At 50.3% G+C, this 13,540-nt stretch overlaps 6 protein-coding genes across 6 annotated transcripts; 2 read left to right on the top strand and 4 right to left on the bottom strand.

Annotated features, from left to right (window-relative positions):
- Positions 1–202: 202 nt before the first annotated feature.
- On the bottom strand, positions 203–2,041 carry HO133_001408 (uncharacterized protein; the record flags this gene model as incomplete). The annotated part of the gene is made up of 3 exons (XM_037292338.1): positions 203–594; positions 645–1,275; positions 1,334–2,041. 3 exons carry the CDS (start codon positions 2,039–2,041, stop codon positions 203–205), a joined length of 1,731 nt encoding a protein of 576 aa, XP_037151757.1.
- An 832-nt stretch (positions 2,042–2,873) lies between these two features.
- On the top strand, positions 2,874–3,486 carry HO133_001407 (uncharacterized protein; the record flags this gene model as incomplete). Its single annotated transcript, XM_037292337.1, has 3 exons — positions 2,874–2,970; positions 3,076–3,139; positions 3,201–3,486. 3 exons carry the CDS (start codon positions 2,874–2,876, stop codon positions 3,484–3,486), a joined length of 447 nt encoding a protein of 148 aa, XP_037151756.1.
- A 514-nt stretch (positions 3,487–4,000) lies between these two features.
- Positions 4,001–6,150, bottom strand: HO133_001406 (uncharacterized protein; the record flags this gene model as incomplete). Its single annotated transcript, XM_037292336.1, has 4 exons — positions 4,001–4,027; positions 4,081–4,333; positions 4,387–5,749; positions 5,814–6,150. The coding sequence occupies 4 exons, from the start codon at positions 6,148–6,150 to the stop codon at positions 4,001–4,003; spliced, it is 1,980 nt and encodes a 659-aa protein (XP_037151755.1).
- A 699-nt stretch (positions 6,151–6,849) lies between these two features.
- HO133_001405 (uncharacterized protein) lies at positions 6,850–8,780 on the bottom strand (the record flags this gene model as incomplete). Its single annotated transcript, XM_037292335.1, has 3 exons — positions 6,850–8,340; positions 8,401–8,622; positions 8,745–8,780. The coding sequence occupies 3 exons, from the start codon at positions 8,778–8,780 to the stop codon at positions 6,850–6,852; spliced, it is 1,749 nt and encodes a 582-aa protein (XP_037151754.1).
- A 577-nt stretch (positions 8,781–9,357) lies between these two features.
- Positions 9,358–10,351, bottom strand: HO133_001404 (uncharacterized protein; the record flags this gene model as incomplete). The annotated part of the gene is made up of 3 exons (XM_037292334.1): positions 9,358–9,482; positions 9,504–9,621; positions 9,683–10,351. 3 exons carry the CDS (start codon positions 10,349–10,351, stop codon positions 9,358–9,360), a joined length of 912 nt encoding a protein of 303 aa, XP_037151753.1.
- A 1,213-nt stretch (positions 10,352–11,564) lies between these two features.
- HO133_001403 (uncharacterized protein) lies at positions 11,565–13,354 on the top strand (the record flags this gene model as incomplete). The annotated part of the gene is made up of 2 exons (XM_037292333.1): positions 11,565–11,704; positions 11,947–13,354. 2 exons carry the CDS (start codon positions 11,565–11,567, stop codon positions 13,352–13,354), a joined length of 1,548 nt encoding a protein of 515 aa, XP_037151752.1.
- Positions 13,355–13,540: the final 186 nt, after the last annotated feature.

The following is a 13,540-nucleotide window of genomic DNA, read 5'->3' as shown; positions in this document are numbered from 1 at the left end:
GCCCTGAAAATCTTCTCCGGGTGCGCCTTCGTGCAAGGCTTCTCGTGGGGTACGGGCGAGCAGAATCCGCCTTCTACTCTGTCGAGTATTCCGAAGCCTCATAGGTGTATTAGAGAAAGATAACAAGATCTTCTGTATGCTTTACTCGCCTACAGCTGGACTATACATAAACAATATTGTAATATTGAAAACAATCCTCTTCTCAATCACCATGTGCGATATCGCGCTTGTTCAACGGGGGACGGTCGCCCGCATCTACCTTCTGCTCGTTCGCACGCTCGATCAACTCATAGCTCCTTCTCTGGACCGTTTTCTTTTTCAGATCGGCTTTATTTTTACCCCAGAGATTACGTTCGAGCCCGAACACGTAGAAATATTCAACGAAGATGGGCACCCACACAAATAACGCGAGGATCTGGCCATAACCCCACTGATCTTCATTGTCCGCCGAGGAGATATCTTGCTCACTTTGTCGAAGGTACCAAAGGAAGCGTATGTCGATGTAGGAGTCAAACATAGCATAGGCTGCAAGAAGTAAAGCAATCACTCGGCGCCAGGGTATGTTGGTCCAGGCTGTTTGGGAGAAGTCGGAAACTTATGTTCATTAGTGTAAATTTCGAGATCCAACGATGCAACAGACTTACCCGTCTTATATGCGACAGAGCTCTTAGCCCGCTGCCACCAGGCGATATCGACCTGGACTTTGCGCTTGTCTCCTGGAGCCTTGCGAAAAGACCGCCAGGGTACTAGGTAGCTGACGAAGAAAGCTAATACTAGACAGGCCCAGACCGCCTTTGCAATGAAGCGCTGACGGAAGACATTTTGCACATGGTCATTCCAGTCTAGGCAGAGTGAGGTACCGGGATTGAAGCTCTTTGCCTTCCTGAAGAGAAATTGTATTATGAAAACCAGGAGAACCGCAAAAGCCACCAAGAAGCCCCTCAAAGCGCCTCGATCCAGATGCGCATATGTCAAGAGCAGTACAGCGACTGGAGCATCAATTGCAAGCAGCGTTGCGGTTTGCCCAAGCTTGTCTTCGTACAGTAAGTGAGCATCTCGGTAATTGAAGATAATGCCAGCGAACGAGACTGCGAAAGAAAAGAACACTGCATTATCGAGGAATACGCCAGCACTCTTAAGTGCAGCGGAATCATGTTGGCTGAGCCACTTTGGCTTAGGTCTTTTTTTGTAGATGAAGTCTGTCACTAAAGCGACGCCGAAGGTAACTACGGACAGTGCCATCAGACTTGCTTCTATGAAGTATGCAGCAATCACCTACATCTTGTTAGCCAGCATCCAATGTGCTCGCGGAGGCCACTTGATGGCTACTTACTCCAATGCCTCCGAGATCCGGGTTGCCTTGATTGGCACGCCGGCAAATGTCAAAGGCGCAAGCATCGACGACGGTAAAATTTGGGTAGAATGGATAGGGTTTCTGGGACTCTTCACTATTCAAACCAGAGCAGCAGTATTGAACCATGCAAGCCGGTTGCATGTCTGTGATGGCTTGGACCTTGGAGAGTGTCCCATTGGAGCCACAACCTCCTGAATAAGCCAAGTAATTGGACATAGATAATTTGTCCGTCGGGTCAGCCCAATAATCGTTTGCATTCTCTTGGTCAAAGAATTCAAACGCGTCAGTCGTATTCGACCATTGAGCAATCTCAGCGTCTGTGAGGCTCATATAGATGGTGGGCAAGGCGGAGGCCAGAGCTGCACGCCAGAAGCCCAGCCATTCTGGTGAGGTACCGTTTGTCCAGAAATCGGTGTATTCATCGGTAGGGCCGTTGTCGACAGGATCTACCGACTGATCAACATCACCTGACGTATCATCGTCGGGTTCAAGTTCTTGCGCAACAGTGGGGTTATCGGATCCGCCTGGCAGATCGTTCGTTGCGGTTTGGTTGCCGGGAGAAGCAGCAAAATTGTTGAAATCATTTATCCATACAGCGAGACCGAGAGCAACGTTTGAGCAATTGGAAGTGAAATTGAGGTGTGAAATGGTGAGGTTCGCGAGGCTCATGGGGAGAGTTAGATTCATAGCTCGGACGGCACGCGCGCTGGACTAAGATTATGGGAGGCGACGATGAGCTTCTTATACTTTCCTTTATTAAGGCTTCTCTTATCTTCGCGTCGCCCTAAGATACCTCAGTACCTACTTTAGGGCTAGCACCTCAAACCATCTTCCACCTTACGCTGTACTCGATTAAGCTAACGCCTTGTTTTCTTACAGCTTATTAGAGGGTGGAGTATCCGATAACCTCCCGGATCTAATGTAACAAATCTACCTCCACCCCCTGTTATCATACTATCAAGGCATTTACGAGGTAATCATAACTGACAGAACTTGAAGGGTAGTCGTACGTGTGTTCAATGTCGCATAGACATTAAGGGGAGGGGTTTTGGTAGAGAGATTAGTGGTAATAGTGGTATTTCCCCAAGGACTGAGGGGGAACGCAGTGTATGTAAAGTCTTCTTATGTCGCAAAGGGGACTGTGTGAAGCGATTTCATGATAGGGTAGTTGCTATGTAGTCTCTAGACTAGATACAAGCCATTCATAGTAGATTATATAGTGGGAGTGGAGTGGTGGTGGAGATGGTAGTAGGAAAAATGGATTTGTTACATGTGGGAGGTTATCGGATATACGAAGTAGCAACTGACCTAACCCTCAAAGACCTAGGTCTCTTGCCGCTTTAGACCTCCCAAAAAATATCACCGACATCAGTCACGCTTCGCAGACAGCGTCCAAGCACACTACGATTCCACACACCAGCTCGCTCACTCCCGCGCACCTTTTCACTTCACTCCACACCCTCATCAAACCCTCCTCCAACACCGCCAAACAAATAACCGCGGCAACAACCAACCAACCATGGTCCAACTCGAAGAAGTCGAGGATGCGGAGCTCGACCAAGCCCAACCCGGTCCCGTCGGAGACGACTACGACTCCGACGACTTTGTCGACACGGGTGTGTATACGCATCCCTTACATCTGCTCCGAAACCCCCAAACCGCATACAAACGTACCAAATACGGGTGACGGTTCGCTAACAGCCACCCTCCCGGGCTGCCAGATTCCGAGCTCTCAGACGACGAAATCATATCATCCGGCCCCCCCGCCGAATCAATCACAGACCGGTACACACACACTTCCCTTCCCCCCCCCTCCCTCACCCCACCCCGCGCTAACACCCACCAGCCTCCTCGCCCTGCGCGACATCCTGCCCCCCCGCTACCGACGCGCCCTATCCTCCACGCTCAGCTCCACGCTCTCGGCGACGAAGACGGGCGCCTGGTGGGGCGGCAAGGGCCTCTGGGTGCTGACGACGGGCGCGGTGATGCTGAGCGTGCCGTTCGCGGTGTGCATGGTGGAGGAGCAGCAGATTATGGAGCAGGAGCGGGAGATGAAGGCGCAGGAGGGGGCGAGGGAGGTGTTGGTGCCGGGGGTGGGGGCGGGGCCGGGCGCGGCGGGGAGTGGGTTGTAGGTGGATGTGGTGAGGGGGGGGGTTTGGGGGGAGAGGGTGTGTGCCCGGGGTGTTGTGTGTGAGAGGTTTAGGGGCGACGAGGGAGGGTGGTTGGGTGGGTGTAAGATATCTCTGCTCCGAGTCGGATTGCATACAGTGTGAATAGGGATTATTGTACATTGCCACTGGATCCTGAAGCGTCTATGATATGAGATTCAATTCTATGTTATATACATGGTTCATGAGTATTGCTGAGATGGTAGGCTTGATACAGGCCATACATCGTGCCAGCTGTGGATTGGCTTCAGAATCTTTCAAGACATCCACAGATGTATCCAACCAAAGCGGCTTCCAGACCGATGGCTGCCTGTCAGATACAGCGTGATTCAAGGTCCTTCCTGGTGCGGAATATCCAAGTGAGTCGAACCACTCCATGCTACCGTTTAATGGCTGTATTCACACATCACCCCAAAGCCGGCCCAGACTGTGGCCATATTGAAAGCTGAGAGCCAGGATGGATGCCCCGTTCTCGCTATCAATGTCCGTTCGTGAACCTCTCGGGCTGTCGAGAGATCAATTTCAGACCCTTGACTATCTTCATGAGGGGAGACGTACCTTAGCGTCTCTCGCAGCCGCTAGATTCTCTTTGAATTGCTTGTAGAGCATCTTCATGACCCCTGTGTCCTTCATGCCATCCACAACTTTATTAGTGGCCTTCTGTCTCTTTTTCTGGCGCAGATTGTCTCGCTCGACAATTTTTGCAGGGGATAAATGGCCTTCCGCTGCCAGCCACGCAAGGACACCCTGATTGAGTGCGTAACGCCAGTGATGAAGAGCATGCGCCATTTCAGCGTTGGCGCAGCAGAACCTAGACCGCGTCAGCTACAATAAGAATCTCTGACTGGGTTGTCATATTCGAACCTGCCAAGGAAGAAGGATTCTCCCTCTTGGGTACTGCTGCTTTCGTCATCATCTGAGTCCTCCGTATCGTCGTCATCGTCGTGTTCGATTGTTTCTAGCGTATCACGATTGTAGGGTTTGCCACAAAATGTGATTTTATGCTTTGGGGGATGATTGCTTCTCCGGCAAGCATCACACTTGTGCTCCAGCATTGTCGGCACATCAATTCTGTACAGGTCGGGTCGTGCTTTGAGTGCTTTGTTGAACTCTTCACCCCAGACAGAAGACGCGAACTTAGACCCAACGAATCCTTCAACTTCTTTATCAAGCTTCCGGTAAGCAAGCTCGTACATTTCGTCATAGCGATCAAATGCTGGATTTAGTTTGTTATGGACCATCCACTCGATCTCCGTTTTAAAGTACTCGAATGGCTTCTTGTTAGCATGGTGTGTGAGTTCGAGGGGCACGCCCGCAACTCCGAGATCAACTCCCACGTTGTCGTCCTCGTCATCCACAAAGTCGTCCTCGTATTGGTCTAGGTTACCTCCTCTGCGCATTGCATGATGTATGGGCTCCGGCCATGATAAATTGGCCTCCTCAATATCGTCCTGCTCGTCCTCGTCCTGTCCGTTCTGCTCGTCCTCCTCTTGTGATTCTTCTCTAATACCGGCACGACGTCGTCTAAGTTCTTCAAGCTTCTGCTGTCTCTTGCCCCGCTCAGACATAATATGTCCATCTCTAGTGCGAGTACTGCGTAACGGTGTACCGGTCTCTTTTAGATCCTCCAATTCTCCTTGCAGATCATCCGAAGACTCTGACTCTTCCTCATGATCGGTTTCTCGGGTTGGGGACTGGATTTGCGCTACGGTCCTACGCTTCCGGACTGGCGTGGCCACCACATCCTCGCTTGAACTGTCTTCACTCCCATCTGTTATCACAACCGGCTTTGCTCTCTTCTTTGCGCTTCTTGCTTCTGACGGCCCAGCCTTTGCTCTAGGATCGCTATTCGTAGCACGGGTTACATGTGGCGAAATTGAGAGCTTCTGCCGCAGTCTCCTTGTAGGTGCTTCATTATCAGTCTCAAATGGGGGGCTGCTAGCTTGCGTATACGACTGAGAAAGCCTTGATTCCTTCGTAGGTGTCACTAACCTTTGAGGCGTCTGCGGCTGCGAGCTATCATCACTGGTCAAGGTTGTGGGCGCCGGCCTGGTTCTTCTGATACTACGAATAGGTACGTCGTCGTCTCCTTCTTCGCTGGTAAATCCCAGGAATGACCGTCCATCGTCTCCTGTAGTCGTGTTGGCACCGGCTACGGGTTGCATAGAGTTACTGAGAGCGTTCTGCTTGGAAGGATTGCCAGACAGTGGGCTTCTCTTCTGTGGTTCTGCATTTAGAGAGGCATATCAATCTCAATAGCCGATAAAGTGCATAATCCAAGGTGTAATTACCTGGCTCATTGTCCATTTCAACCTGCGATGATGCAGCCGGGGTGGGTAGCTGGTCCGAGCTCTTGCTTGGTGACGGAATCACCACCTGAACTTTTTGACTCCCAAAAGGCGATCCGGCATTGCTCGAAGCCCGACTGAACGGGGATCCCACAGGTGGAGAGCCTCCGACTCGGCGCTTCTTGGTCGGGCTTGACATTGCATCATCGTATCGAACTGAAGCAGCTCGCTGTCGCACTTTTTCAGGGTACTGGGAAGCAGCGGGAGAAGATGAAGGCAGGGGCGTGAAAGTCAGTTGTGTCTGGCGCTTTTTGCGTGTAGATCTCCGTGGCTGGGACATTGTGGGATTTTGGCGAATGGCAGTGTTGATCGTGTAATGGGAGGAACATATGAGGTTTGGGTGAAATGAGATGAGTAGATGAGCTAGGGAATGTGCAAAGCTGAGTGAAGTTGGAGGAGTGACGCGCTTCCTCGCGACTGCCAAGACTCGAACCCTAGCCGAGGAGCCCTAAGTGATCTATCTGGAGGAGTTGACGGGCTCACAGTTCGGTGGGGGTAAGTAGATCCTAAGTATATACGCCGGGCCTTGTTCGGATAAAATAGAATACACTCAGCATATACTAACACCTCATCGAGGATAAAAAAATTATTCAGTCTAGCGGTTTTTATATATGCGAGATAATCCTCATACGTAGAATATACGATGCTGATACTTAATATATATATATCTTTCACGAAGAAGACATAGTGAATCTATTACTATTTTATAGTGAAGAATTACTTATCTATGATATTAGTTAGAAATTAAAAAGTCTATAGTATATACTTAAAATATGCTTATACTAATTACTTAGCGTATGTAATAATCTAGATAAAGTGTTTATAGATTTTTCAACTCGGTCTAAGTCTATTCGGGTGAAATAAATACGTTCAGCTTTACCCCCACCGAACTGTAACCCGGGAGTGGGCAGGATATTCTCACTCCGTTGTTACAGCCCTAACTCCTTGGCTATGCGGACCAACAGTACCTCCATCCTCATCACATGACTTGCTCCACCTCCTTCGCCAGCTCTCTGAGGTCGGGAAAGGCTCCTTTTGCCTCCGCAATGATATCCTTCGCTCCCACAGCTTCACAAAGGTCGTCTACCTCGCCCCCTTTATCTGTCATATACTTCAACAGGCCGACGGCAACAAGCAGCCCTCTCATGCCGTCCTTGCTCTCTCTTTCGCGTCCCATCGCCTCAAGTAGACTAGCTACTAATTCCACCTGGCTGCTCTCCGGTAAGAAGTCAGCCTTCCCTTGAATGCGTTGTTGATGGTTTGAAGCAGCCATATTGAATGCTAGGGATGATGCCGCGACTCGTACAGGTGGATGTTCATTGTCCAAGAGGGAAGATGTGACGAGTTGAAATAGAGGTGTTGAATAGGACGGCTCCATGAAGAGTTTGATAGGGAAGAGTTGTGAAGTGAACAGATTGCATGCCATATGTAAGGTCACAATCCGTAGTTGATATGGGCAGCTTGTATCTAGGCGATTGACGGTATTTAAGATCCTGAACACGGTTTCGGAGGCATCTTCAGCGTAATAGCCACTCACCCGGGGATCCACGAGGGCTAGGCGGAAGAGGTCAACTATTGGAAAAAGGCTCTCTGGCTGTAAGGTTTGAAATGATTTGGATATGAAGGCAGAGACAGCAGGCAGATCGGGAAGTGGAGCATCCACAGCACCGGACTGCTGTCGAGTTGTGACAAAACCTTTCAGAGCGCCAACAGCGGTATCAGAGCCAGCGGTTCCCATTTTGGCGATGAGCTTCTCGATTGGTGGAATTTTGGTATAAGTGACGGGCGACTTATGCAGACGTTGCAAGGTCGGTAGTCGGAGGAGAGTATGTGGATGCGGAGGATGGGCCATCTGGATCAGTAGACGTACATTTCCACGAAGCTGCGCTTCGTTTGCGCCTGACCACTCGCTCTCTTTCTCTCCTTTGATGAACGTCATAAACGTAGGTGTGGCGCGGACTTGATACCTTGCGCCGATCTCGTATGCATCAGTGAGATCGACTTTTATCAGCACAGCTTTGTTGCCAGCTTCTGCTGCAAGTTCATCGTATGCTGGGTAGACGATCTTGCAGGGTGGGCAGGTGGCGGAGGTGAAGAAGACGACTGCGCAGGAATCCTGGGCCGAGGCCAGCAACTCGTCCAGTTGCTTCAACCTCGTCGGTTTATATACCACGCCAGGAACTTCCTCCTTCTTCTGCGATATGCTCATGCCTGTTTGTGGGCGAGATGAGAGCCCATTAGGTATCGATTGTGGCTGTGTTGCGGCTCGAGGGACGCTATTCGGTGGTACCGGAGCCTGTGTGATACCGCGCATGGCGTTATCGAGCTGAGGCTTCAACATCTGGCCGAAAGGCGTATTTAGAACTGTTTGTGGCAGTGAGGTGATGTGGTCTGGAATGCCTTTGCCGACTAAAAACATCGCAAAGTCATTCGTGAAGTTATTGCAATTGTGGAGGAATAGATCGTAGGACTGGGATCGTATCAGACATTAGCAATCGTTCACTGTAAATAATACGGCGCAACACCTTACCTCCATCGTATATATTGCCTTGAGCGATTCGAGGTACTCCAAAATCACTTCTAGAGGTAGTTGGGTTGCCCCCATGGAAATGACTTCCATAGGCTTTCCATGATGAGTCCTTCCCGGATATGATGTCTGAACACCTGCGCCAAAGAAGTATTCTATTCCACCGAACACCAGAGCTGTGTGGTAAACGGCCGCAATCTGTATTCCAAGCAGCTGGCCAGACATCTATAAAATTCAGCATCACATGCATGATCATCGGCGTTGTTGGAGGAGAACCTGTCTGGCGAGTCCCTACCACCCAAATGTTAGCCCATTAGATCAAGGCGAACCTGCGAGAGAGGTCCCACCTTGGATAGATCGTAAACATACAGTTCGACATCCATCTCGGCCGCTTAAGGGAATGATCTTGCACCCGTGGCTCTAGGAAGCGGGACGGTTGCAGATACAAGGTGTTCAAGGACGAAAGATCTGAGATGTTATGCTGATATGAGAAAAGGTGGCCTGAACCTCTACGAAGGATGATCACTCGGGTGGCTCAGCATGACGCGGAGTCCGTCGCCTGAAGCCCGGCCTGGCCGGGCCTGAGATAGAGTACTCTAGCGGCAGCGGGCCGTGGTCAGGGATTGAACGACTGCCGGGCGGGGAATCCCGGAAATATGTCCAGGGACTTATGCAAACCACCCTCAACGCTGGCAGCCGACAACACTACTCAGAGCAATAGTCCCAACCTCTAGATACTCATGCGAAGTCTCAATTGCAATCACCTTGGATCATTGAAGATATTCATTCTAGAGGTCGGACAGCCGTAACTCGGACGATGCGTGCCATCGCCTTCCATGGGCACTGTGCTAGACATGGCAGCTGCTCCTGCATTGCTAGGCAGAGGAGAGCAATCGATCGCAAAGCCTTCTTCGGCAAGCATCAACCCTGTTCAAGATGTCTCTCTGCTCCCCTTCCTGGCTATGAGATCGTTTCCAGCCCTTCCATGCCGGAGTCTCCCCTCTCATATTTGTCTTCAGACTCACCTTCCACATCATCATACGCATCATCACCGCTCAAATCCCCAAACTCCTCATTTCCAGAGCCTCATTGGTCATCGAACTTACTTTCCGACTCATCTTCCTTTGCCTCGCGGTGAGCCAAGAACTTCGCACCCTTGGGGCCTTCGATCACGGCCTTCAACTTGGCTGCGTAAGCTGGAGAAGCATAGTCGTTGATGAAGAACTGCGATCGCTATTAGCATCAGGCCAACTGCAAGCCTGACTGGCAGAGACTTGGTTCCTACCTTCTCGGCTCGGCATTTTTTTAAAGGCTCCAAGCAGCGTTCTCCATAGTATCCTTTGCGTGCTGAGCCACCATGCTTGCGACCAAGAGCGTTGTAAAAGTCCACCTTGAGGAACTTGAGATCGTTCAAGGCGAGCTTCTTGCATGCGTGGTTGACGTTTATGGTGGTCCAGTAGATTGCGTCTGCCTGGGTAGGGTCGTACTCATTGCCCGTGGTGCTGACGTAGAGGCGCAGTTTGGTGATGAGGCGACTGTAGTGACGAGGACATTCGGTCTTGACGAAATCCGGCCAGCGCCACATTGGTCGGTTTTGGTCCCCATAGAGACTCCATGTGAACCAATTATCGCCATACAGGACAGCGGAGGCTTCATCGTGGATCTTCTTGTTGGTACGCATGATCTCTGGGTGCATTTGATTGTCTCCTTCTCCAATGTCGACCATCAGCCCTTCGATGCGTTCACTTAGTTTGTCATGTTCGCTAGCGTAGCTGTCACCATCATCCTCTGCTGCGCTATCGTCGTCTACTGGCTTGAGCAATAATTCTCTGTATATTTGGTGGCGCACTGTGCGAGGGAGCTTCTCGAACTCGAATCCGCGCAACCCAGGCTTTGCGCTTCGCGTGCGCAACTCAACGGCCTCGAGGGCATGATCCTTTGCAAAAAGACCCATTTGGACGAGATCTCACCCAAGGAAGGTAATCTGTTGAAGTGGACTAAGCAGATCAAGTGAGTTGCTCAGAGGTTGTGACTGAACGAAGTCAGCAAATCTCACCGGTGCATGTGATTGTTTCATGGTGAATAATCGAGCAAGATAGTACTCACATTTGTTCTAGCGGAAGAGCATTGACAGATTCCGCAAATCGTTCATCGTGGATGAAGATGAAATGTGCAACGAGCTCGAAGACAAAATGTCAATAGCTTTGATCAGGGCGATGGAAAGTTGCGCCTCAATACAAGGCCAGTTTTCAAAGTGAACGAGACTTCATCACTAGCCGAGGTTTCGTTTTTCTTGGCGTAAACATTACCTCAGGGGGAAATATCAATTAAGCAGCTTGTGCTGGATTGCCAAGTGGATATCTCATTGCTTCGCATACAAGTACTGGTCTTATCCCACGAGGATGTGCCCTCGAATAGAATATTTGATTACAATGATTTTCTTAATCAAGTGAAGTTCAGGCCATAGATGAGCGAGAGGCATCTCGACCTTTGGCTTATTTCCGAAAAACATAACCTCCTCAACAATCATCATCCCCTTGATTATGGAATCAATGTAACTACCCCGGCATCTTTGCATATAAAACCGACTCCTTCCACCCCTCTTCTCTCCATCCTCCATTCCTCACCTCTCAGTCAATGTCCACCCCACAGACACTCCCCGCCAGCAGCGGCACCGCTCTCCTCCTCAAAAAGGACCAAACCGTCAAGGTAACCAACACCCACGGCCACCAAGTCTTCGACTCCTGGGCGCTCAATCCCTCAAACCCCGCCGAGTATCTCTCCACGTCCCATAACCACGCCATCCACCGAAAATTGCACTTCAACATTGGCGACACTCTCTACAGCAGTATTTCCCAAGCCATCCTATCCTAGATCAATAATACCAACAAACGCAATCACGACACGTTGATCTCAGCCTGTAATCCGCTGCGCTACGAAAAGATGGGAGTGAAAGGGTGGCATGCTAGTTGCGCGGAGAATTATCAGAAGGCTGTCAAGGGCCTCTCCACCCTATCCCTCAGCCAAGATAAAAAAGATCAGACTCCCGACCACACCGCCTACGCCACTGAATCTGTTCATGAATGTAAAGGTCAATGAAGAGGGAGGCATTGTTTTTCGGGGCGCCAACGAGCGAGGCAGGGGAGTATGTTGTTTTTAAGGCCCTAATGGATGTGATCATAGTGCTGAGTGCATGTCTGATGGATCAAAGGGCGAGTGAAGACTGGATACCAAATCCGAAAGAGGTTCACTATGCAGTCACGGAAGGGGAAGGGGTGGGAACGGACTTTAGTCGCGCCGATGTAGAGTACCTGCCAATGGAGTTTTGCTGTTGCTGAGTCACGATGATAAATAAATCCCTCGTTCTTGAGTGGAATACTAGTCACGCTTGCAGGGCGTATAGCTAGCCTATCAGACACTTTGCACAGATCGGCAGCGAGCTGCTAGTGTGTTGACTCGTCAACACAATTTTATAATGCCTAATTAAGGTTTCTCTCCTCCGCAACTCTTCCTTCTTAACATCAACTTCCACCGGCTAATTCCATAAAGCCTTCGCTCCATCACGGATATAGCGCGAAACAATCATCGCCATTTCTTAGGCAACGCCTACCTACCCGTCAACCGCGTCTTCAAGACGACCATCACCCTGAAAATGCCGGTTACGATCGTGCCAGCCAGCCACAATGATAGTAACACACAAGTCACGAGACCTCTTCAATACAAGGGCCAGCTCTTGGAGATAGACCTCACAAAAGAGAGTTGCGAGAATATGCTCCAGTCCACCTTCGATGAGCTGAAGGACCCTCTCTCCCTGGCTTCCGCCAACGGCTTTGTTCACAGTGCCCTCAAAGCCCACAGCGAGCACTACCATCTCGTTATCAGCCCTGTCAACGTCTGGTTTGCCATCCTATCACAGCTGAATATTTGGATCAATGCAAATGGGGCGGAAGCTCGGGGTAAATTCTTCGTCGATGTGGGCAAGAAGGGTTTGACCGTCACCATTCAGGATACCGGTGACGAAGGGAAGAATGGTGAGAATGTGGTGCGCGAGATCGAGAAGAACATGCCTGATCCCGGATTGAGGGAGTGGATCTTGCCGGCTTTCACCGGGAATTCAGCGTTCAACGCGGTCGTCGCTTCCGTACTCATGATGGGTGACATGCAGAAGTACTTCAGCTACCCCGCCCGCAGCGAATGTGGTGTTCCTTCGGTCGTTCTACTTGGAGAACAGTCTGACTGGGTGGAACTGTACAAGAAGCTGGACAAGCTTGAGACATTTGGTGTAGAGCCCGCTCAATTCAGATGCCTATTGGTGCCAGTCATTGCGCGCTTCATCAAGAGCTTCGACGACCCAACAAGCAAAGACGTTGTTGACTTCTGGGGTCACATGGTCAGTGTCGAATCCCGGAGTGTCGATGGTGGCGTATCCGTGGAATACGAGGGTTGGATATCTGCCTTTTGCTTCTGGAGTGAGCAGGGAGAAAACATCAATGATCGACATATCCAATTCCGCGGAGGACGAGGCTTCACACTTGACGGTGTCATCTACCACGCCATCGACTGTGGCCAAATCCCACCAGTCTACGCATCATTGCCCGTGAAGGTCAACGACGATAGAAATGAAATTAATGCCCTCATGGTCGTTTGGTCTGTGGCGACGCCATGTATAATTAGCGATGGAACGAAGGTTGAGAGTGATGTGAACTCGAAATGCGTAGGCATCGCTTCAGTTTGGGGGTTGTTCAACAAAAAATCCAGTGTGAAGGAGACCGCAGAGGCGAGTGAGGCCGGTCGAGAAAAGTTGGCTCAAGAAACCGAACCTAAGAAGTCGGAAGACGGTCTCAGCACCACCACCACCTGCGTGAACAAACCAGGTCTCATCAGCCGCCTCATCAACCTTTTCTCACGAACAGGTATCTCGAAACAGCGTGAACATAGTATGGAAAAAGGTGAATAGTTGGCTGTGCTTCGACCTGTCTCTGCTAGACCTCGTGCTCTCGAACTTCGTCGAGGGTGATTTGACTCAATTGGATCATCTTAGATAGTGCAAGCATAAAGACATGACGAAAATGAAAGTTCAATACCCTTAAAATAATCGCATACGGACTGTCTATTGATCATTTGAGTGTTCAGGCGGACCGAG

The sequence above is a fragment of the Letharia lupina genome (genome assembly GCF_014066315.1).
Source record: "Letharia lupina isolate WasteWater1 chromosome Unknown contig_12, whole genome shotgun sequence".
Classification (NCBI taxonomy): Eukaryota; Fungi; Ascomycota; class Lecanoromycetes; order Lecanorales; family Parmeliaceae; genus Letharia; species Letharia lupina.
The sequence above is the reverse complement of the archived record's forward strand: the minus strand, read 5'-3'. Positions and strand labels throughout refer to the sequence as shown.